This window comes from Helicoverpa zea, chromosome 6, assembly GCF_022581195.2.
Source record: "Helicoverpa zea isolate HzStark_Cry1AcR chromosome 6, ilHelZeax1.1, whole genome shotgun sequence".
Taxonomy (NCBI): domain Eukaryota; kingdom Metazoa; phylum Arthropoda; class Insecta; order Lepidoptera; family Noctuidae; genus Helicoverpa; species Helicoverpa zea.
The window spans coordinates 82,024-107,761 of NC_061457.1; the positions used below are offsets into that span (position 1 = coordinate 82,024).

The window sequence follows — 25,738 nt, forward strand, 5'->3', positions numbered from 1 at the left end:
TATATTAAGTGGAATACGACACGTACATACATATTTTTGTCTATATTACACAAAAATTAAAATAACTTTTCTTACCTCCCCACTCAGAGACATTTAATGATTACTTAAGTCACTCCTTTGTGACGTATGCCCATTTTCACCAACAAATACCTAAATTTAGGGATCCCCTAAGAGCATTTAGGGAACGCTTAATGCGAATTCAGTTTTCAGCAAAGTTTAAGTGTCCCTTTTAACCATTATAATATTTAATAATATTTTTTTTAATAATATTTTTTTTTTAATTTTAATTTCATTACAGCATGAATTACGTAGAGTCTTAAATATAAACTTATATCCGAGTCTTACGTGCCTGAACTAGGGTATCCTGTGTTTCAGGCGAGAAGAGCTAAAATAATTTAAAATTAACAAATAATCAAAAAGGATTCTATAGTACATAATGTGTAAACTATCTGTATCGTGGACAAGTTGTATTCACTACTACAGTATTACCATATCTTAACATTATCATCATTGGGGGAGTCCTTATGGCTGATTTACATTGAGTCAGTAACTGACGTCAGTCCACTGACAAGTCAGTGCTGACCCGGCACTGCCATCGTGTAAATAAATTGATTTGAAGTCAGTACACTGACTGTAATATTTCGTGTAAATAGCACGCGTCAGTTTTCGGCGCCTACACTGACGTCAGTTATTGACTCAATGTAAATCAGCCTTAAGTGACACTTAGTTAGGGAAAAGTTAAGAGATTGTTGGTGAAAACGGGCATCATGTCATACAAATCCTTCACTAAGCAATGGCTTAAGTAACCATTAAATGTCTCTGGGTGGGGAGGTAAATGACCCATTTTTTCATAATGGTCGATCAAACAATCGACTGACAATGTTGAAAAAGAAAAAAACATCAATAATGTGTGTTTACTGTGGCCTGTGCCCAGCAGTGGGACGATAAAAAAGGCTGTAACAGTATGTGTGTTTAGATAATACATATACCAACCAATTAAGTAATAAAATAATTATTATATGAAAAAACGTTATATTGTATATTTTTGTATGTTATAAAAGTCTCTTAAATTAAGCATATTGATGCATTTTCACCAACAAATACGTAAATTTAGGGATCCCCCTAAGAGCATTTAGAGAACACTTAATACGAATTTCGTTTTCAACAAAGTTTAAGTGTCCCTTATAACCTTTATTATTGGGGGAGCCCATATACTTAGGGAAACTTTAAGAGATTGTTGGCGAAAACGGGCGTTAAATCGGTGAAAACGGCGAGTCATGTAACGTAGAGGTAACACGAGGCAATCTACCTTCGTTGTGTGGTCGAGGACTATCAGTCATGAGTAATCGGGAAGTAAACTATTGAATATTTATACGTTACACAGCGTGAACATTTATAAATAGGTATATTTTAAAAATATATTATTTTAAAATATGCAATAGTTATATCACTATATTTACATTTAATGTATGTACAATATACTAACTTGACATTTTACTAAAAACAAAACTAATGTGCGTCGAATAACTCATCTCCATCACTCTTTCAAAATAATTAAATTGATTAAATGTTTATTAGAAAATTAAGACAAAGATTGAAATATCATTATTTTTGGATAGACACAAAGATAACTTTCGTCTTATAGCCCATCCATAAACATGCTGCAGAACCCTACTATAAAGGTGCGACCACACTATGTAGAACTGCACTGAAGCGGAACTGAGCGAAACGACGCGTCAAAATATTGTTTATATTAAATAAATGAGGGATTTTCTTTTTTTAATTATTTTCCTAGCTGATGGTTAGATTATTATCTAAATGTCCTGAAAGATTTTGAAAACAATTTGTCCAGGAATATCTGAATTTCTTTGATCTCGGCTCAAAGGGCTCGGTGCAATGTTTTTTTTTAACTTCGCAAAGGCTCACTCACGTAGTATGTAAGTTATTTGTAAATAATTATGTCTTTGGTGTACCTTTAACCTAACCCTATTAACATGTATCCTCCGTATAGTGCAAGACACCATTCATATGGAAAGTTACAATCATAAATACATTAGATTAGATGAGATTACATTACATTGCATCACATTAAAATTTTAATTAGATAATAATAATAAATTACAACGAGTACCATAAACCGTTATACCTGGCTTTTGTGGATTATTCTAAGGCTTTTGATAGTCTCAATCACACAGCGATTTTCACACCTCTACGCTCTCAAGAAGTAAATGAGACCTATATAAAGCTATTGGAATTAATCTACAGGGCCAGCACAGCATCCATAAAACTACTTTCCCCAGGTCCATCATTTTCCATAGAAAAAGGAGTCAAACAGGGAGACCCACTGTCTCCTAATCTATTCACCTGCACATTGGAGGAGGTATTCAAGAAACTCAGTGTGCCGTGGACATCTAAGGGTATCGTCATCGGAAACAAAAGGCTGACCAATCTGCGGTTTGCTGACGATATAGTTCTTTTTGCGTCTACATCAGCAGAGCTCCAAGAAATGCTCCAAGATCTAAGCAGGGCAAGCCAAGAAGTAGGACTTCAAATGAACATGAGCAAGACACACACAATGACCAACAGCACGAAACGTAGGGTCGAGGTAGATGGGCAAGCTCTACACTATGTGACGAGTACATCTATTTGGGCCAGTTAGTTTCTTTCGACAACAGGCAGGAAAAGGAGATCGATCGCCGCATAGAGAACGCCTGGAAAAGCTACTGGTCTATGAAGCAGTACATGAAAGGGGACCTTCCCCTATCACTCAAGCGAAAATTAGTCAACATGTGTATCTTGCCCGTCCTAACCTACGGTGCACAAACTTGGTCTCTCACGGAGTGTCAGAAGTCCAAACTCAAGGTTTGCCAGAGAGCAATGGAGCGTAGCCTTTTAGGCATTAAAAAGACTATATATCCGAGTGCTCCAGGGAGAGTATACTGTCCCCCATCTCCGGCCTGCCGGAGTGAAGCATGACGGGGGATGGGTCTCCCACCTCTTGGCTTGCCTTCATCGGCCGGTCAGAGTGGAGTCGCTAGAGCAGGGTTAGCAGCCCGCTCGGAGGGTAAGTGTCTCGTGGTAAGTGGCGAGTGGGCCGGTGATGCTGGACCCACAGGGAGCGCGTGATCTGCGTTTAAAGTCCGCCGAGGTATCCTCACCCTTCAGCCGCTCATGTACCTGTTGCCCTCTTGTTGCGATTTAGCGACTGATTCCCGGGGGCCCAGTAAGTGAGTTGGCGAGTCTCCACCTGCCATTTTTACGTGTATCTATTACATTGTTATAGGCAGGTGCCATAGTTCCCGTAGTTTTCCCATTCCTAGTACATTAGCATCCCATCACAATAGCCCAAGTAGTTTTCATCCATAGTTAGCAATAGCTTAGCACAGAACCGGGGATTGTCCTTGGGTACATTTCTATAGTGTATACCGGGATAATCGTCGGTTTTGTGTCACCTTTTCATTAAAGTTGTCTCAAAAGGGCTTCAGCGTATTGGCTTCGGCCCCACGTTCGCCTCCCAAAAATCCGGGACTCTGTAGTCCTGAGGTCTGGAAGAGACATACATTTATAATAATAAAAATTGTGTCGTTAATTAAGATAAGTTAATTAAATAAAATCAAGTGAAAGAAGAAAGAAAACAAACAAAAAAGAAAAAAAAATAAACATCTGAATTACAATATCTCAAGTAAGTAATGAAAAGGTTGTTAAGCTATCAGAATATAATATGTCTAAGCTACTGTTACACACGGGTAGGTACACTGTGTCACGCAGTTGATCAACTGACTGACCAAAACTGACGCAACAACCTGCCACCTAGTGTAGTTCCGTTCCGCGACCAACTTAATTTTCAAACTAAATACTTAATACGATAACGTTTGTCAAATATATGGTTAAATTAAGAAGAAATAAATAATATAATTAGCAAATTTTTTTTTACTGTTCTTTCCTCTTATGCTCACGTTGCCTACCTACTGACTATATTTTTGAAGCGCCGCTGGAGTCCAGTGCGGCTTGCAAAAAAATTACGCATCGTGACGCTCAGCTGGCTTATTCGCTAACTTTCGAATTCTCAGATGTCAACTGGCCTCAGTTGTCATCGGAACTTTGATGTCAACCTATAAGTTCAAAACATTGGTATTCTGTATCGCATGAAGTGGATATCGGTGGATATCGTTACACGGTTGCTGACGCCAAAACTACGATGACAACTTGACAACTCTATTTTTTTGTCGACTATTATACTGCTAAGTAGGAAATACCCTATTAGCATTACATTACTACGTTTGAGAGAACGCTTTATTTTCAGCGTGTTAAATATTTAAAAACAATCTGTGGCGGTAAAATTCAGTATTTGCTTTCTATTGTGTGTGAACTTGGTGTCTAAAGTTCCGTGTGGTTGAACAATATTTTAATTGAGAATATTGTGAGTATTGTATGTAGTTATTATAAATTTAACAACGTAAACAATATTTTGATACGTAGATTCTTATGTTTTGCATGCAAAAAAAAAATTGGTACACTACAGGAAGGTAACTTTACGTACTTGAGTAGGTCGTCCCATACATTGAGAGCATCGGTTACCTCACTTACTAAATGAAGGTTGAGACATGCTGCAAATTAGTAACATCAAATTATGTAATATTGGTATTTATTTAACTTTTTACGTTATAAATTCTTACTTTTAGCTCAATTGCAACAGCAGTGTTTTTTTGAGCACGTTGCAGAAACGGACGTAACTCTGCCGAAACTCGCTGAAACCTTGATTTGTTGATACGGAAATTTGCCATGAATTCCTTCTCCCGTAAATCCAGAGAATTATTGCAATCTCGCATACGACGTTTCTGGATTCTGGATAAACTTCGTTTTGTCTCTTATTCCACAAATGCCAGCAAAAATACACGCGAAATTTATATTCCACACAAAGAAATATAAAACAAATAAAAATAATACAATTAAAAATAACACTATCAAAAAATAAAGGAAATGACTCAGGGTTTGTATTTCTATTGGAATCGCAAAATTAGAGAAATCTAATATGTCTGATGCAACAATATAGTATAGACATCCCAGTGATGAGGCATAAAACACTGCTATTTGTAGTGTATTTCAAAAAATGACATTGGCTATCAATTTGATGTCCACTGGGCTTACGGAATCGCAATATAACGTTTATCGATACAGAAACCGCTGTCAAAATGAGTCATGGTGGATATCAGCCTGTGTCGATGCTGATGACGTCATCTCATTTGGTAACTGGCGTTAGCGAATAAGAAAATAGCTGTTTGACAATATACTGATGTACACTTTACCAATTGATGATATCTGCGAGCTGTCAGTGGAGTTAGCGAATAAGGCTACTGCTGGCTTATTCGCTAACTTTCGAATTCTCAGATGTCAACTGGCCTCAGTTGTCATCGGAACTTTGATGTCAACCTATAAGTTCAAAACATTGGTATTCTGTATCGCATGAAGTGGATATCGGTGGATATCGTTACACGGTTGCTGACGCCAAAACTACGATGACAACTTGACAACTCTATTTTTTTGTCGACTATTATACTGCTAAGTAGGAAATACCCTATTAGCATTACATTACTACGTTTGAGAGAACGCTTTATTTTCAGCGTGTTAAATATTTAAAAACAATCTGTGGCGGTAAAATTCAGTATTTGCTTTCTATTGTGTGTGAACTTGGTGTCTAAAGTTCCGTGTGGTTGAACAATATTTTAATTGAGAATATTGTGAGTATTGTATGTAGTTATTATAAATTTAACAACGTAAACAATATTTTGATACGTAGATTCTTATGTTTTGCATGCAAAAAAAAAATTGGTACACTACAGGAAGGTAACTTTACGTACTTGAGTAGGTCGTCCCATACATTGAGAGCATCGGTTACCTCACTTACTAAATGAAGGTTGAGACATGCTGCAAATTAGTAACATCAAATTATGTAATATTGGTATTTATTTAACTTTTTACGTTATAAATTCTTACTTTTAGCTCAATTGCAACAGCAGTGTTTTTTTGAGCACGTTGCAGAAACGGACGTAACTCTGCCGAAACTCGCTGAAACCTTGATTTGTTGATACGGAAATTTGCCATGAATTCCTTCTCCCGTAAATCCAGAGAATTATTGCAATCTCGCATACGACGTTTCTGGATTCTGGATAAACTTCGTTTTGTCTCTTATTCCACAAATGCCAGCAAAAATACACGCGAAATTTATATTCCACACAAAGAAATATAAAACAAATAAAAATAATACAATTAAAAATAACACTATCAAAAAATAAAGGAAATGACTCAGGGTTTGTATTTCTATTGGAATCGCAAAATTAGAGAAATCTAATATGTCTGATGCAACAATATAGTATAGACATCCCAGTGATGAGGCATAAAACACTGCTATTTGTAGTGTATTTCAAAAAATGACATTGGCTATCAATTTGATGTCCACTGGGCTTACGGAATCGCAATATAACGTTTATCGATACAGAAACCGCTGTCAAAATGAGTCATGGTGGATATCAGCCTGTGTCGATGCTGATGACGTCATCTCATTTGGTAACTGGCGTTAGCGAATAAGAAAATAGCTGTTTGACAATATACTGATGTACACTTTACCAATTGATGATATCTGCGAGCTGTCAGTGGAGTTAGCGAATAAGGCTACTGGTGCGGTCTCACCTTATATAAATTAACCTGTGTTAATGCTACCATGACATGGGGATGCGGATGTCATGCAATGTCATGTCACGTAGTTTCTTGACATTTTCCGATGACATTTTCAGATGTGTCAGTCGAACAAAAGTGTCAGTTTCATAATTGATCGAAAACGTCACGTCACGAAGAACAGCCTCTAAAATAATTCTATATAATAGGAAACGAAAATATAATTTAAAAAAATACTAGTCCAAATCACTATTTGATGACGTTAATGTTCTGTTCGTACTTAATAAATAACGTGAGTCGCGATACGACTTGTGATCTCGTATTTGTACAACAAATTAGACAGTTGTCAACGTTACTTAAATATCACTGTACTTGCTAGCCTGTCGTCGGTTAAAATTATTTATATTATGTGCAAACAGATGTGTTGGCACGAAAGAAGTTAGTTAAACTGTTTTTAATCTCACATTGATGTAGGTGAGTAAAAAGCTTAACACCACTTATTCATAATACAGGTAAGTAAAAACAATGTTTTTCATATCACATCATAACACGGGCTCAACTTATGTTAAAATTATTTACTACGCTATTTTAGCGTAACCTACTGGTTGCACATATTAAAATGTATAGTTTTCCCACAATCTCTTATTAGAATGTTCATATTTAGGTATGTTTATAGTAAGCGGTAAATGTCTCATAATATTTCGTGCCTGTACATGCGATAAACACGTTTCGATAACGGCGTTTTACGATTGTTCAGTACCTACTTACATTTTAGCATCATCAGTAGTTTTTCTTCAAGCAAAAAATCGTTTGAATAATTCTGTGTGTTCATAATTCACATAATGAACTATGTGGCACACAAGTGAACTTGGTGTAATGCTACAAAACAAAGTTATCTATAAATTGTTCCAGGATCTGTTTAAAATCATAACAGGAACTGCTAGAAACAATCGTAAGTTAATATTGTAATTTATAGCTAGTTTATTGAAGCTCAAGCCCCCGACCTCTTGATACTGTATTGAAATTTAAAATTTGCCCAATATGACCTTGTAATTTGACATATTATGTGATTGTGCCCCAAAAACAATGATTGTTATTGCAATCCAGAACTACAAAGGAGAGATTATTTGAATGCATGCTTGTATTAGTGGCTTGAAGATGGTGATAGGATGCAGTATACCTCTTGAGAAATACAGTAAGTGTCTAATAATATGATAAAATTTTAAGAAAACTCAAAAATATTTACTAGATTGTTTCGATAGATACTATATTGTTCATCCCATTTTAGATTCCAATTGTACCCTGTACATGTAAGACTAGATGCCAGAAATGTTCGAGTTCAAAATAAAAATGCATTTTTTAGGTTTTGAAGTTGGTACACCATGGGAATAGACATTCCAAAATCATCACTAGCTGTTAATGGTCTAGGGTTCATAGCAATTCAATCATTGTCCTTAAGGCTCGTTTACACAGTGCGAGCTGCTGCCTGGCCAGTAGACAGCTACTCGGTTTGTCTACTCGTACGCCAGTAGCTCGGCTTGCCTTTGCTGTCTACACGACACCTAGCTACTGCCCAGTACGAGTCGTGTCGCGATGTCGAGTGAACATGTTTCATAAATGAAATATTTTTGTCAGAAGACCATCTATCCGCAGCCATTTCGAACTCGATTTAGTACACAGGCGTAGCACACAAAAAACACGGGTTTCACTCACAACTGCCCTGCTGGCACTGGTGAGCTACTGCCGAACGCGTCCAAACAATGCGAGTCACTGTCTTGTGCGAGTTGCTGCCGGGCGAGCAGGCGAGTGAAAACAAAAAATGTTGAAGTTACTCGGATGCGAGCTACTGTCCAACTCGCACTTGCGAGTTACTCGTAAGTGACGTCCAAACAGTGCGAGTTATTGCAGTGCAGCTACTCGGCAGGCTGACTCGCACGCTAACTCGTACTGTGTAAACCAGCCATTAGGGATTAAAATAATGCCTCTTCGTGGTGCCTTCACCATTACATTATGGTGAAAGAAACAACACAGCATGTTAGCGCACAGCGTGCAACAGCATACAGAGTGTTAGAAAAGTACTCAAAAGCTGACAGGGGGTAAAATGGCCACTTATAAAGAATCAATTGACAATATCAATTTTAAACCCTAGAAATAAATTGTTAGCAGCAAAAACATACAGTAGGTAAATTACACATACATAATGATATGCTACATTTTTACCTCACATGAACTGACAGCGACAAGGAAAATCATAAAATTTTGTATGGGACCAAACACACTGGACTCGTGACAATAACCACCATAATCAGGAAGGGAACATAGCCATGAAAGGAATTCATAAACATAATACAAGCTGGCATTTTCTTTTTGTGAGAATGTAATGCTTTTTGTAATTCTAAAATCTCAAGTGCTGCGAGTGGTTCCAAACTTCGAATCCTGAGTGTAAGCGAGAGTACCAAGAGTACCAAAACAGCTCAAGATGAAAAATCTTTGTGCTCAACTGTAATATGAATATATGAAATGTAAGATATTCGAAAATAATGAAGATGTGGTGCTGGTTGGCTATTGGGAAAGTTTAGGCCAATTATCAAATAGTATTTATAATTTTAATCGTGTCCAGTTAGACTGGAAGCCGACCCCAACATAGTTGGGAAAAGGCTCGGGAGATGATAACATTCTAAGATGAGAAAAAGGACTTGTATCTAGGTATCTAACCTACATAGTTTAGGAGCTCCAAATAATATACATTTAATATGCATTTCAAAGCCAATACTCTAGGCACTACTAAAATTAGATAAATGTGTGTAGTTTGTATAACTTTGCGAATGAAATAAAAAAAAACCGGCCAAGTGCGAGTCGGTCTTGCGCACGAAGGGTTCCGTACCATTATTTATAAAACGATCAAAAAATGTTTCCCTGCAAAATATTTATTTAATTCTACTTTTCAGTATTTGTTGTTATCTGTGAAAATTTCAGCTCTCTAACTATCACGGTTCATGAGATACAGTTCATGGTGACAGACGGACGGACGGACGCATGGACGGACAGAGGAGCGAAAACAAGAGGGTCCCGTTTTACCCTTTGGGTCCGGAACCCTAAAAATAGTTAATATTATAATAGTTAATGGTGGCTCATTAGCCACTCTATTTTATAAATAGTCTATCTTGACTTCTTTTCAATGTCATGACATGTTTGCAAGGGTTGGCAATGTTTTTGGCTATGATCGTTGTTTCAGCCGAATAACGTTCTGCGGGGCCCAACAGGGCCAAGGCCCGCTGGGGCTGCGGGATTGTTCGAAAGAGTTATCGCGACCCTGGTAATATAAATGGCCTACGAAGGAACACGATGGATTTTTAGTCAGTAAAAGTCTGACACTCCCTCACCGCTGCTAATCCACAGCGGGAGGGGTCATTTGATGATTTTTGCCATCGCAAAAAAAAAATTGCCAAATGACGTATGTACACTGCTGGACAACGGCCTTCCCCGAGTTTCCGTCATTATTAAATGGCGTTCAAGAATCAGTTGTCCCAATATTTAATAAAAAAAAACAGTAAAGGGCGAGCCCAAATTCTTTGAATCTCTTAAAAGAATGTAACACTTAATAAGCAATATAGCCGAACTTGATGTAAACTGTTTTTGACAAATGAATTTATCCTTATCTTTTTTATATTATAGTTCGGCCATTCAGAGAATGCGTTCCTGACACGTCGCGATTGAACTGACGACGTAACTTTGCAATGGCGTTGCAGTTACGATAAAAATATTTTTGCTGGTTGTTTACCGTTTTAACAATTGAGGAGCATTAAAACAACATTATTATATCAATAATCAATGAATGTAGTTACGTCGTCAGTTCAATCGCGACGTGTCAGGAACGCATTCTCTGAATGGCCGAACTATAATTACCTACTACTATTGTTCTCATGTAAATGACTTGCGTCTTTTTTGAGAATAAAATCATTGAACAAACAAGTTCACCACTATGCTCAATCTTCAGCAAACCGCGTCCACTGCTTACCGGCAATCTCGACCAGATCGTCCATCCATGTAGCGGGGCGCCTGCTCACGCTGCGTCTTCCGGGTCTTACGGTCGAGAACTAACGGATTGCGAATCTCCTCACTTCTGATTCGATCTCGCAGAGAAACTCCTAGCGCAGCGCTCTCCCTTGCTCTTTGAGTGACTATGAGGTTTCTCACAAGACAAATAGCAACAACGTCTCTGTACCGACGTACTGGCAACACACATTGGTCATAAATTAATTGGAGACGTAGCTTCCCGAACGCTGACGTGCCGAGATAGATTCGCCGATTGACCTCCTTCTCGAAGTTGGAATTACCTAGCTGAACCGTTTGTCCTAGGTATATGTACTGGTCAACAACTGCGAGCATGCAGTCACCCACTTTAACAGGATTAGGTACTTGGAGGCAAGACCTGACCATCGTCTTATCCTTATTCATTTTAAGACCTACTCGCTGGGAAACTGTTGATCATCGAGCATTTTACTCAAATCCTCCAGGATCTCTGAAAGACGATTCGTACTACTTTCGGAAACAGTTTGTAGACATGGTTCAGCAGTGATATGGGTCTATAGTTCTTCAAGAGAGTCTTACCCACCCAAAACAAAAATGTGAAAGACTGCCAAGTTCGATAATATGGGAATGCTTCGCCTATAAAAGACGTGAGATCTGAATAAGTACCAAGTTCCATACACATACCTCAGTTAAAAATAGTTACTTTTTAATGATGTTACTTGGCAAGTTTTCATACACCTTGTTATAAACCTACTAAACGCAATGAATCAAGTATTTAATTTTCTATTAAAACTTGCCAAGTAATCATCATTAAAAAGTAACTATTTTTAACCGAGGTATGTGTATGGAACTTGGTACTTATTCAGATCTCACGTCTTTTATAGGCGAAGCATTCCCATATTATCGAACTTGGCAGTCTTTCACATTTTTGTTTTGGGTGGGATTTCATTTATTTTTGTAAGGTTGTTTATTTTATTTTTTTCTTATGATGAAGTTAGTTAAAGAAATGTCTCATTTATACTATTTTTTAGATTTTTTAATATGCACTATGTTTCTTACAAAGAAATGAACTAGATTAACTAAATGGACTAGATTTACCAACTGACTGACATGACATGTTATCATATATTATGTTCGTGGATCAAAGTTACACATTCGTTATTTTCGAAAGTGATTCACACTTGGCCGTTTTCAGATTTTTACTTTACTTTGACTAAATACAAACCTTTGTACCATTCAAAGATATATTATATAAATATAGATAAATTTAGTTCGTTTTAGTTCCTTAGGGGTATAAATTTACACCGGGTATAAAACACCTTCATTATTTTGAAACCGACTCACACTTGGCCATTTTCAGATTTTTTCCTTTACCTTGACATAAAGACCTACCTCCATGCCAAATTTCAAGTCAATACGACCATTGGAAGTGGTCTAGGTTTTTGATGAGTGAGTCAGTGAATAAGTGAATAAGTGAACCCACCCAAAACAAAAATGTGAAAAGCTGCCAAGTTCGATAATATGGGAATGCTTCGCCTATAAAAGAAGTGAGATCTGAATAAGTACTAAGTTCCATACACATACCTCAGTTAAAAATAGTTACTTTTTGATGATGTTACTTGGCAAGTTTTCACACACCTTGTTATAGACCTACTAAACGCAATGAATCAAGTATTTAATTTTCTATTAAAACTTGCCAAGTAACTATTTTTAACTGAGGTATGTGTATGGAACTTGGTACTTATTCAGATCTCACTTCTTTTATAGGCGAAGCATTCCCATATTATCGAACTTGGCAGCTTTTCACATTTTTGTTTTGGGTGGGATTTCATTTATTTTTGTAAGGTTGTTTATTTTATTTTTTTCTTATGATTAAGTTAGTTAAGGAAATGTCTCATTTACAGTATCTTTCAGATTTTTGAATATGCACTATGCTTCTTACAAAGAAATGAACTAGATTAACTAAATGGACTAGATTTACCAACTGACTGACATGACATGTTATCATATATTATGTTCGTGGATCAAAGTTACACATTCGTTATTTTCGAAAGTGACTCACACTTGGCCGTTTTCAGATTTTTACTTTACTTTGACTAAATACAAACCTTTGTAACGAATTTCAGATCAGTACGACCATTCGAAGATATATAAATATAGATAAATTTAGTTCGTTTTAGTTCCTTAGGGGTATAATCTGAATTATTTTGAAACTGACTCACACTTGGCCATTTTCAGATTTTTCCCTTTACCTTGACATAGAGACCTACCTCCATGCCAATTTTCAAGTCAATACGACCATTGGAAGTGGTCTAGGTTTTTGATGAGTGAGTCAGTCAGTGAGTGTATAATAAAAATAGCGATTTTCTGACGTCAATATCTCAAGACCTACAATAGGTATATTAATGAAATTTTGTATTTTAGATAAGTGAGAGGGTCTCAACAGATACTAGAAATTTGCTATGCGTAAATAAAATAGATTTTGAGTTATAGGGGGGTCGAATTTGGCCCGAAATGGTTCGTGTAATATAACCCACGGCCGGTGTGTCGCTTTTTTTTGCTCGAACTTGGCGGACACACTGCCGTGTGTCTAGATCAGTCAGTGAGTGTATAGTAAAAATGCGATTTTCTGACGTCAATATCTCAAGACCTACAATAGGTATATTAATGAAATTTTGTATTTTAGATAAGTGAGGGGGTCTCAACAGATACTAGAAATTTGATATGCGTAAATAAAATAGATTTTGAGTTACAGGGGGGTCGAATTTGGCCCGAAATGGTTCGTGTAATATAACCCACGGCCGGTGTGTCGCTTTTTTTGCTCGAACTTGGCGGACACACTGCCGTGTGTCTAGATCGCCCTTCTTGAAGAAAAATATCACTTCGCTCCTGAGCTATGAGTGCGGCGCTTTTTTAGACTAAAACGATAACATTAGAAAAGGGCTATTTTCAGAGTCACATGTTTACACCCTATCATCTGTATCACTATGGAACAATATGATTTTTCCTTGTCTGCTGTTTTACCCTTTTGTTTGTATTGAGCTTCATAGTAGGGATGTAACGAACGTGCATCGCATGCTATCGACATTCGCGAATACAAATAGTCAGTTTTAGTTTTTAAAGTACCTACTTACCAGTTGCCTTTTGGGCCCACTTTTTTCAACATTGTCCAACAGTGATGAAACATATGCAAGGTGTTATAAAGAGACCTAAACCCCTTATAAAAAGTAAATTAATATTATTTTTAAATCGAAATAACGATATTGGACTTCCCGCGAAATAAAACAAATTGAGTGCAAGCCTTTGCTCAGTAAGTTCATATTGTGTAAAATACGCATACCTACGCTAAATTTTTAAAACGAAGTGATCGCGACGAGGAAAATCAGAAATGAATAGAATTTGTTCAGATATTGTAAATTAAGATGAGGAGGAAGATTTTTCTCTAATGTTGCCTGTTTGTTAATATTGCCATATTATAATCGTTAAACATTCAACATCGCAAGGTTCCGAATGCGACTTTAAAAATAAAATGCGATTGCTAATGCTTACTAATCACATTACAACATTCACAACATCATAGTTTAATCTACCGCGTAAATAAACTGTCTCGTACAGACGTCGTAAAACTCGGTCCGCAACAATTCTGAGCACAAATACGAGCATGTGACTATACCCCTCCCCACCTTCACCATCCGCCGATGTTCCGTGTAGTAGCGCTGTTGGCGAGCACGCTACTAGTGCAGTGGAGGGTCACGCGCTGCTATTGTGATGTGCGTGTGGTCGCAGGCTCAGGCGGCGGCTAGAGATGGGGCGCGGCGCTCGCTGGCGCGTGGCGGCGGCGCTGCTGGCGGGCGCGCTGCTGGTGTGGCTGTGGCGCGGCGGCGCGCGGCCCGCGGGGGCGCAGCGCCGGCGCGAGCTGGACGAGCCGGTGGAGGGCCGCGAGCTGCCGCTCATCTTCATCGGCGGCGTGCCACGTTCTGGCACCACGCTGATGCGCGCCATGCTGGACGCGCACCCCGACGTGCGCTGCGGACAGGAGACGCGAGTGGTGCCGCGCATTCTGCAGATGCGCCAGCACTGGATGCGATCGCAGAAGGAGAGCGTGCGCCTGGAGCAGGCGGGTGTCTCTAAAGCGGTGCTGGACAACGCCATCGCCGCCTTTTGCTTGGAAGTGATCGTGAGGCACGGGGACACGGCGCCGCGGCTCTGCAACAAGGATCCGCTCGTGCTCAAGATGGGCACCTACGTGCTGGAACTGTTCCCCAACGCTAAGTTCTTGTTCATGGTGCGCGACGGCCGCGCTACAGTGCACTCTATCATCACTCGCAAGGTATGTTATCCAATACACGTACTTCACGATGTCCTCCGCTAAAGATACATATCCACGATAGACTGCACGAGACACGTTCCGGCGAGGGTTGACATACAGCGCTACGCGCAATGTCGATGAGGACAACAGCATTGAGCAGCCTCATGACCACCTGCGTTTGCAGGCTGCCCGATGTAATCCGGCCTCTTGGGCTTTTCAAAATATAACTTTGGCACTTAGGCAAAAAGACACGCAACACAGAGGAGTTAATGTTTCCTACACAAAATAGAAAGTAATCTACGATAGGCATTTAATAACCATGTTGTACATGCTCCCGGCACGTAACTTGGCAAGAATCGTTATGAAAACTATCATAAAATAACGACAAGCACACAAAGGCACTAAGTGCGCAAAGTTATCCTTAGTTTTTTTTAAGTTTTTTTTTTGTCAAGTTATGTGCCGCTGACTGTACCTACCAATTAAAATTATAGTGTTATTTTTAATCGATGTGCAAACTCATTTCACGTACCTATTAAAATGATTGCAAGTACCTACAAGTAAAATTAAAACACTAATTAAATGCTTGCTTGAGGTACAAACGTACACTACTCACAGGTATAGTTTTTCATGGTGGATTTTCTTCAGCGAAAACCAGCAAATAGGGTTGTTTCCAATTTTCGGAAATCTATTTAGATAGCTTCTAAATAATTTTAAGATCACCCTCTCTTTCATTTTTCGTCTCAAATCTTTTTATTTTTTATGTATTACATGTTTTTCTATTTGTCTTAAAATATTGCTCAGAAAACGCTAGATCACGTGACTGTGACGTCAACGTTCTCTGTTCATTCCTTTACATTTTAAAGCACATCTAACGAGAAAAAACTAACATACCAACTAATGGATTTCTTAATTTTAATAATGTATTTTTATAAAATAGCTACTAAACTATAATATTTTATACATATAGATTATTTTTATACATTTGAACAAAAATAAAATACCTCAAATGTTTTGAGTTGTGGGTCAGTGGATACGAAACGGGACACTATGAAAAAAAGACTTAGAAAAATTTCACCAAAATCTATCGCCTAATCAAGCCTTCGGGACCCGGTGGGATGTGGGAGTAGAAGGGTGGGGAAACACCATGGTGCACCTCAAGGTCATTCAAGGTCAGTGACCTTGACCTCAAGGTCGGTGACCTTGACCTCAAGGTCAATTTTTTATGTAAAATCCCCGATTCTAGTTAGGTCACTGACCTTGTCCTTATGGTCCTTGACCTTGAGGTCAAGGTCAATGACTTGAGGTCAAGGTCATTTTTTTATGTATAATCCGCGATTCTAGTAAGGTAACTGACCTTGTCCTCGTGGTCCTTGACCTTGAGGTCAAGGTCAAAATTTTTAAATAAAATCCGCTATTCTATTAAGGTCACTGACCTTGTCTTCATAGTCCTTGATCTTGAGGTCAAGATCAATGACCTTGAAGTCAAGGTCAAAAATTTTTAAGTAACATCCGCGATTCTAATTATGTCACTGACCTTGTCCTCATAGTCATTGACCTTGAGACAAGGTTGAAATTCCGAAAAGCAAGATCCGTGATTTCCTTGAATAGACAAGGAAGCGTGTGTGTGTGTGTGTGTGTGTGTGTGTCTTCCCCTGTGAAAGCCATACATACGTAAGCGTAGTCGAGGGTTAAAAAAATTGTATATGTCAAAAAAGGGACATGCAATCCAAAGGTTTTCTGTGACGGCTCCGGCGCTGCGGTGCTCCGGCGGTCCCACGCGAGCTTGTCGTCGCAGATGGTTACTACGCTTACCGCCGCAGCTTTGGCTTGCTGGCCGGCTCCGCCGGCCAGCCTCAGCTGCGGCGACAAGCGTAATAACCACCTGCTCCTCAGCTCGCGGGCCGCCTCGCCCCTACGCGCCTACGCGCTTTTGAATTGCTCTCTAGGGTTGGGACAAACTAGACCACGTGGGGTCGGATTTGCAGCGATTCGTTTCTATTTATCCCTTCTAACCTAACCTATCCGAGTCGGGGTGCCCCATGCTCCGAGCTCGCTTCGTTCGCTCTTTTATCCTAAAGGGTCAATATTAATGGTTAGTGACCTTGAGGTGACGGTCGTGATTCTGGAGGTCAAGGTCGAATGACCTTGAAAGTCATAGTCAAGCCTACATTGGGAGTTTCTGGAATTCCATTGCATGACACTCCAGACCAGATGCTTTTCGCCATCGTTTTTACGACAAACGGTTGGTCGGAGACAAAAATCACCCAGATGCTTTTCGCCTTATTTTTAGGTGTTGTATACGATAGAATCGAGAAAACAACGATTTGAGAGAAATAAAAAAAAATGTTTTTTATTTTCTAAGTCCCTGGTGCCTTTTTAATGGAATCCCTTCGACATCGTTTTTACGACAAACGGTTGGTCGGAGACAAAAATCACCCAGATGCTTTTCGCCTTATTTTTTGGTGTTCTATACGATATAATCGAGAAAATAAACAAAATACAAAAAAATAAATTTTTGCAAAAATTTTCTAAGTCTTTTTTCCTCAGTGTCCCGTTACGTACACTCCAACCGAGTTGTGTACGCGGAAAAATGAAATGGTGCAAAGAAACGTAAAGTTTGTGTTTATTTATATTGAGGTTATGTTTGTGTCCGCGTTCGAAAAGATTTGATGCTTTTTCAAAAAACTTAAATTAAATGAATGTCTACAAGGTTTGTGTTGTGCGAGACTGTGGAAATACGACCATTAGTGCTCTAAATAAACTGTTCATCCACGTACCGCTGAATAAAAATCTTGGTTATTGATTGGCAAAGAATTGAGCGACCATAAAAGAGTCTACTCTTGGCAGATTGGAACTATCAGCTTTCATAAATCGTTTCTCCGTAATTTTTTAGCAGTTGTATCACTTAAATGCAATTAACACACAGAACTTCACAGAAGCAAATAAACAAAACATTAATTCTGAGGTTATTTCGATATATCTGTCACTGTCAAATACTTGTCATTGTCAAATATAGAAAGGATGACGTCATCGGTCTCTTCTCGTCGTTTTTAATGGCGTGACGTCACAGGCTCTAAATTAAAATTTCATAAATTAATTAAAAAATATATGGTCAGTTATAAATAATATAATATAGCTTATCGTGTTTCTAGTTTTGTGAACTTTCGGTGCATTTATTTAATTTTAACTAAATGAATACAAGGAAACAACCCTATTGTAGGTTCAAGTATTTTAAATCTTTAGTTTTGGAATAATCGTACAAGAGCTAACGAAAGCAAAAAATTGCAGTTTTTTAGGGTTCCGTAGCCAAAATGGCAAAAACGGAACCCTTATAGTTTCGTCATGTCCGTCTGTCCGTCTGTCCGTCTGTCCGTCTGTCACAGCCGATTTACTCGGAAACTATAAGTACTACAGTGATGAAATTTGATGGGAATATGTGTTGTATGAACCGCTACAAAAATATGACACTAAATAGTAAAAAAAAGAATTGGGGGTGGGGCCCCCCATACATGTAACTGAGGGATGAAATTTTTTTTTTCGATGTACATACCCGTGTGGGGTATCAATGGAAAGGTCTTTTAAAATGATATAAAGTTTTCTAAAAAACATTTTTCTTAAAGTGAACGGTTTTTGAGATATCAGCTCTCAAAGTCGTAAAAAGTATGTCCCCCCCCCTCTATTTTTATAACTACGGGGTATAAAATTCTAAAAAAAATAGAGGTGATGCATGCTAATTAACTCTTTCAACGATTTTTGGTTTGATCAAAGTATCTCTTATAGTTTTTGAGATAGGTTGATTTAACTGTAATTTACGGAACCCTTCGTGCACGAGTCCGACTCGCACTTGGCCGGTTTTTCACCTTAGCCGAGCTCTCATGCCGAGCTAATGGTTCCGGGTTCGATTCCCGTTAGATCAACATTTGTATGATGAGCATGTTTGTTTGCAATAATAAAATAAAATAGTAAATTGGTTTACTAATTTGTAAAACCGGCCAAGAGCGTGTCGGGCCACGTTCAGTATAGGGTTCCGTAGTTTCCAGAGTATTATAGCCCATACCGCCGCATGGATACTCTATTATTTATTTGCGTTCTATATGTTATATAGGTGGTATTTTTACAAAGTTGAAACAATATATTAGAAACAGTGTGGACCCGGCTGAGCCCTACACAGCATAAAGAGGTTTGTAGTACATATCATCTTATTCTTATTACCCAGTTTAGTATTATTAAATCTATACTTATTACTAAAATTGAAGTACAACTTAAGATTAAAAAATATGTAGACTAATTTAAAAATATTTGCAAATATGGTTAAATTGCGAATTATAATTGTACCGGTTTCTCCCGCAACAAAGACCGCTTAAATAGGTTTCAAAAGTAGGTATTTTCTTTGTGAACTGAGATTTTTACCCACGGCGGAACAGAGCAGGTATATGCGTTTAGGGTGAGAGATGTGCGTTTGTGTGTTTTTATTGCATTATTTCACAAAACCGGAATTGGTCAATACCAGTGTAGCTACTTTCTGGAGAACATGCTTTTAAGGATTTGACCCGTACTATCCTCGAAGGAAACTTTATTTCCAAAAATATAATAATATGATTTTAGTAAACCCCTATCCACACTTTAGAGTGGGAGTGCACTCCCCACTTTCTACACTACACTACCCTAATACAAAATTTTTAGCACATGGTCGGCGTGCGTGATTGATATACGTATTGGTACCAGAACTCCCTAGTGCTAACGGGTCCTGAGATTATCTGCGGTCGGCTTCCTAGTTCCGTAGTTAACATTAAAAAGGTTACCGAAACGCACATTGACGGATATCGTAGTTACTTATTTTTTAACCTTATGGTATTCCGGAAAGTCCCTGAAATCCTTTAGCTGTCACAAAAAGTTACCATTCTAAACAAGTTACGGATTCATCCATCATAAAATTAGATTAGGTCCTACAAATTGCTGTACTATATTTTTCCTCGGTAATACAGCTTCTTGGAAATCACTTGAGAAAATCAACTATAAAAAGATATCCCAAAACTGTGAGTAGTGTATTATTTATTATATAGTTAATGAACAATTATCGTTGTTTTCCTACGGGAAACCAGCTATAGCGTCAGAGATTGCTTAGGTTGCGCCAGATGAATTAGAGAGGCGCGGCGGGTTCGTCGACTGAGCGGTAATGCGACGTGATGCGTGCGCAGGTGACGATCACGGGATTCGACCTGACGAGCTACCGGCAGTGCCTGACCAAGTGGAACCACGCGGTGGAGCTGATGTACCAGCAGTGCAAGACGATGGGCCCGGACAAGTGCCTGGTGGTGCGCTACGAGGCGCTGGTGCTGCGGCCGCGCGCCACGCTGCGCCGCGTGCTCGCCTTCCTGCAGCTGCCGTGGCACGACGCCGTGCTGCACCACGAGCGCTACATCAACCAGCCCAACGGCGTCGCGCTCTCCAAGTAACTTTACATCTTAACGCTTAGCGCCTCTGCTCCTCTACAAACCAACCCGGGTTCGATTCTCGGCACGGCCCCAAATTCTATTGTGGATTTTAATAAAAGACCGGATTCTAGAAATTGGTGATTGAAACACTCGTGTCTCTAAATGTCGATCCTGCTCCTGATCTCTCTCCAGTTGTGTCGTAATGTATTCGAATATAGAATACACCTGTCTGTGCAAACCTTTGCGCTCTACAATGTCCTTCAGCTGATCTCCTTAGGCTCGAGAATAGCTGCCGTGGTTTAAATTCAGTCTGTATCACGCCGCTTATCGAATGTTAGTAGGTAAAACATCAACAAACAGCAAAAAGCCATTTCATATTGAATACTATGCCGGCTTAACTAGTTTCGGGCTTTAGCCATAACATATATAGGTAGTATATATTGTATTTAATTGGACACCAGGGGCCCGATTCTCCTAAGTTAATATTGTCAAAATCGAATAGAAATTGAATCGCAATAGCAATTTTAACCTTATCGGGCATTCTGCTACTAATATAAGACCAATCGTATTCCAATGACATTCGATTGGTTTGCGATTGGTCTGCTATTTTGGTGATTTTGGTCTATAGGTACGGTAGTTTGCTGAACAATCATTTTGCAATCGTAAATCATATGCAGACAAAATGATTCATTATTGAATGACAGAAAAGGATAAAAACGTTTATTGCCGGCTCTTCTCCATGAGACCAACTTTTTGGAACCGTGCAATTAATTAATTTTACGTTTCATAGGAGCCTGCAAAGGCCTATTTGAAATAAAAACAATTTGATTTTGATTTTATTTCAAAGAAAAAAATAGCGGAATGCCACATACGCTTCAATCGTAATCGAGTCGGGATTGAATCTCAGTCGAACCGAGTCGAACGTGAATCGTATGTCGCTTAAGTAAAATTAGGAGAATCGGACCCCAGCTGCTTCGTCCGCTTTGTGGGAATTCTGTGTTTGTCAGTTTTATTTTATCAACATAAATACAAAGTATACAAAATACATTCGTAACGCAGTGATACTGGCCGGAGCAGTCGGAACAGCAGTACGAGAGTTAGGTCCCTGGTTGTTGGCGACGTGTGGCGGATGTGTTACCGTGTGTGTGTTGCAGCGTGGAGCGCTCGTCGGACCAGGTGGTGCGGCCGGTGAACCTGGACGCGCTGGACAAGTGGGTGGGGCAGATCCCGGCCGACGTGCGCGCCGACATGGCGGAGCTGGCGCCCATGCTGTCGGTGCTGGGCTACGACCCCTGGGCCAACCCGCCGCGCTACGAGGCCACGGCCGACGCCGCCACCGAGCGCCGCCCGCCCTAGCCGCGCCCGCAGCCACACCCACCAACGCGCAATAAACGATAACACCAAACAGTACTTGTTTTATTGCGACCGACTCGGTCGCCTCTGGTGTACAACACATTTCTGCGACGAACTGGACACATATTTGTATATTATGTATTGTGTTTCTCGAAGTATGGATCAAGTGGATCAAGGGCAATTTTCCAACTTTTTGACTTCATAATGTAATGAATGAATATTTTTTTTTATCGGAATGAAAACACGTTCAGAATGAGGAATTTGTTTTTAAACGGTTTTATTTAGCTTACCCCGTTTGTTTTATTTATTCATTCTTGGGTCAAATTTAGTAATTCAAATTTCACCCTCTTCCTGTCAACCGATTAATCTGAAATTTTGTATACACCTTTAATTCCGATGACAATACAATATAGTAATATCAATAACATTGTAAATCCAATATGGCCGCCGGCACAAAATGGCGGATAACGTAGATTTTATCAATCCCATCAATATGGGTATCAAATGAAAGGGCTCAACAAGCAGAATACAATATACTATAAAAAATTGAAATCCAAGATGGCGGCCGCTACAAAATGGCGGATAACGTAGGTTTTATCAATCCCATCAATATGGTATCAAATGAAAGTTCTCAACCAGTAGAATACAATGTACTATATAAAATTAAAATCCAAGATGGCGGCCTCTACAAAATGGCGGATAACTTAGGTTTTATAAATCCCATCAACATGGGTATCAAATGAAAGTTCTCAACCAGTAGAATACAATGTACTATATAAAATTAAAATCCAAGATGGCGGCCTCTACAAAATGGCGGATAACTTAAGTTTTATAAATCCCATCAACATGGGTATCAAATGAAAGGTCTCAACAAGTAGAATACAATTTACTATGCAAAATTGAAATCTAAGATGGCGGATAACGTAGGTTTTATCAATCCCATCAATATGGGTATCAAATGAAAGGGCTCAACAAACAGAATACAATATACTATAAAAAATTAAATCCAAGATGGCGGCCGCTATAAAATGGCGGATAACGTAGGTTTTATCAATCTCATCAACATGGGTATCAAATGAAAGGTCTCAACTAGTAGAATACAATTTACTATGCAAAATTGAAATCTAAGATGGCCGCCGCTACCAAATGGCTGATAACAATTTTTTATCAATCCCACCAATACGGGTATCAAATGAAAGGGCTTCACAAGTAGAAAACTGTCAGTAACTCCAGCGGGGCTCAACAGGGCCAAGGCCTGCCTGGGCTGCGAGATTGTTCGAAAGAGTTACCGCGGCCCTGGTACATAAAAGGCCTACGACGGAACAAAACGGTTTCTAGTCAAGAGTCTGACACTCCCTCACCGCTGCTGACCCACAGCAGGAGAGGTCATGTGATGATTTTTGGGGTTGTTAAAAAAAAAAGTATCTGGAAGGGCTATGTATTGAGGAATTAGATTGTAATAAATTGTCAGGTAAGAGACCGTGTAATAATGATACACTAAATGAATTAGATAGAATGAGGAATATTCGGTACGCATTTTCATTAAATACTAAAAACTAGAAAATAAAAAATCGGTAAAAAAACTTTTAAGTTAAACGGTTTTATCTTATGTGCACTGAAAACTAGAAAATAAAAAAATAGTTACTTACCTGTCAACCTACGTAGGTGGTCCCGGTCATATTAAACTAAAATAAAAACGTGGGGCCCCTGTGAAATCCTACCTATGGCAAAGCATATCTTTATACTTTGGTAGATCATGAGCTCGGCGTTCGCTGGTGAAGCCGCTACGGCTGATTATTGATTGTCAAAATCTCCAGTTACGATTATAGTAAGTCGATGCAATCCACACCTATTATACCTCTAGAAGAAAGTACTACAGCAATAGTTAATGGGCCCCACGTTTTTATTTTAGTTTAATATGACCGGGACCACCTACGTAGGTTGACAGGTAAGTAACTATTTTTTTATTTTCTAGTTTTCAGTGCACATAAGATAAAACCGTTTAACTTAAAAGTTTTTTTACCGATTTTTTATTTATTCTTTACCTAGCTGATGACTAGATGGCGCTGAACAACTTCAACGTCATATAATTTTTAGGTCGTATAACGAAGGGTACGCCACCATAGTGGCGGTAAGTCCCCTCTTTGAGGAGTGGCTCGGCAGGAGTCACGGCGCCCTCACGTACCGCATGACGCAGGTCCTCACCGGACACGGTTGTTTCGGGAGGTACCTGCATCAAGCGCGGATCCAGCCCTCAAAAAAGGTTGTGGTCACAGCTACTAGAAAATCGGCTAAGTACAAATCGGAGCATGAACATGCTCAGTAACAATCATGCAAGTCGTTTATGAACTTTTGAATTAAACTATTTCCTTTTTTCTGAGCATCAGGACTTTGGCATTAGGAATTAAAATAAACTTAAGTATATAAATAAACGGAAGTCGGACCGATTTAAAAAAATATACCGGGAGCGATCATTGCTAAAGCACCCCTATGTAATGGAAAGATTGTGAGTAGTTTTTTTTTTAGGAATATATCTAAACGCATATTATGCTCACTATCAGTTCCGTCTCTAGCTTATGTACCGGGAGCAATCATTGCTAAAGCACCCCTATGTAATGGAAAGATTGTGAGTAGTTTTTTTTTTAGGAATATATCTAAACGCATATTATGCTCACTATCAGTTCCGTCTCTAGCTTATGTACCGGGAGCAATCATTGCTAAAGCACCCCTATGTATGGAATGGAAAGATTGTGAGTAGTTTTTTTTTAGGAATATATCTAAACGCATATTATGCTCACTATCAGTTCCGTCTCTAGCTTATGTACCGGGAGCAATCATTGCTAAAGCACTCCTATGTATGGAATGGAAAGATTGTGAGTATATAGTAATTTTTTTGCGCGAGCGTAGCAAGCCGGAAAATTTTTAGATTTTGTTGTAGGTACCAAGTTTTAAAATCAAAAGTGAAGACGTATAATAGAAGCATATAAAGTTGCGCGAGCGGAGCGAGCGCGAAATTTTTGAGTTCTGAGCCACAAATTACCTAAAGAAATTATAAAAAAAGTACTGTGAAATTAAGAAGCTGTGAGCGCAGCAAGCGCAAAATTTTGGAGTTTTGGAACACGAAATCACCCAAAGAAGTAAAAAAAAGTAACTTCTGAGGGAAAAACTTTGGAACAAAACAGTACCAAAACAACTAAAAAATTTTAAATAGTGCCTATTGTAAATAATAATAATTTTACGGTAATAGATAGCTGTGTTGCTGAGAAGTTTGTTCTTCACTGCTTCTTCTTAACCAGAAAGTGCTGAAAGAGGGCGTTATTTGGGTGCTATCCCTTTCTACTTCTAAATTTTAACTTAAACTAATCGAACGTTTTGGACTCAAATCACCGCAAAGTGAAGAAGCCGCGAATTTTTTGAGTTTTGGGACACAAAAGAACCTCAAAAACTAAAGCTGTTAGAAAAAAAATATCATCATCAGCCTATCGCAGTCCACTGCTGGACATAGGCCTCTCCAAGTGCACGCCACTGAGATCGATTTTCGGCTTCTCGCATCCAGCTCCTGCCAGCCGTCTTGCGCAAGTCATCACTCCACCGTGCCTGAGGACGTCCTACACTACGTTTGCCGAGGCGTGGTCTCCACTCTAGAACTCGTTTACCTCAACGGTTATCGGTTCTTCGGCTAATATGGCCAGCCCACTGCCACTTCAGCTTGCTGATTCGGTGGGCTATGTCGATGACCTTGGTTCTCTGACGGATTACCTCATTTCTGATGCGATCCCTCAGAGAAATGCCGAGCATAGCCTCGACCTGATCCCGAAAATGAGGATTCTAGAGCCACATTAACACGCCATTTCACCGAAGACCTGCCAGAAGTCAGCAGTGGCGAAATCGAGATCGCTCTGAGACAGCTCAAAAATGGAAAAGGCCCTGGCGAGGA

At 39.1% G+C, this 25,738-nt stretch overlaps 1 protein-coding gene across 4 annotated transcripts; it reads left to right on the top strand.

The window, feature by feature from the left end:
• Positions 1–6,803: 6,803 nt before the first annotated feature.
• LOC124631140 (protein-tyrosine sulfotransferase) lies at positions 6,804–21,853 on the top strand. 4 transcript variants are annotated; one of them, XM_047165339.1, is made up of 5 exons: positions 6,804–7,184; positions 7,585–7,624; positions 14,491–15,034; positions 20,212–20,465; positions 21,603–21,853. In XM_047165339.1, exons 3-5 carry the CDS (start codon positions 14,510–14,512, stop codon positions 21,802–21,804), a joined length of 981 nt encoding a protein of 326 aa, XP_047021295.1. In that variant the 5' UTR covers positions 6,804–7,184; positions 7,585–7,624; positions 14,491–14,509; the 3' UTR covers positions 21,805–21,853. The 4 variants fall into 4 exon arrangements, with proteins under 4 accessions (XP_047021295.1, XP_047021293.1, XP_047021296.1 ...); XM_047165337.1 differs by having other exon boundaries at positions 6,804–7,146; XM_047165340.1 differs by lacking the exon at positions 7,585–7,624.
• Positions 21,854–25,738: the final 3,885 nt, after the last annotated feature.

What these genes read in the sequence shown, in the direction of transcription:
- LOC124631140 (XM_047165339.1), top strand. Translation starts at nt 14,510, where the DNA reads ATGGGGCGCGGCGCTCGCTGGCGCGTGGCGGCGGCGCTGCTGGCGGGC. An exon ending in ACTCTATCATCACTCGCAAG is followed by an intron (nt 15,035 to 20,211) that starts GTATGTTATCCA and finishes ATGCGTGCGCAG; the next exon opens with GTGACGATCACGGGATTCGA. An exon ending in AACGGCGTCGCGCTCTCCAA is followed by an intron (nt 20,466 to 21,602) that starts GTAACTTTACAT and finishes TGTGTGTTGCAG; the next exon opens with CGTGGAGCGCTCGTCGGACC.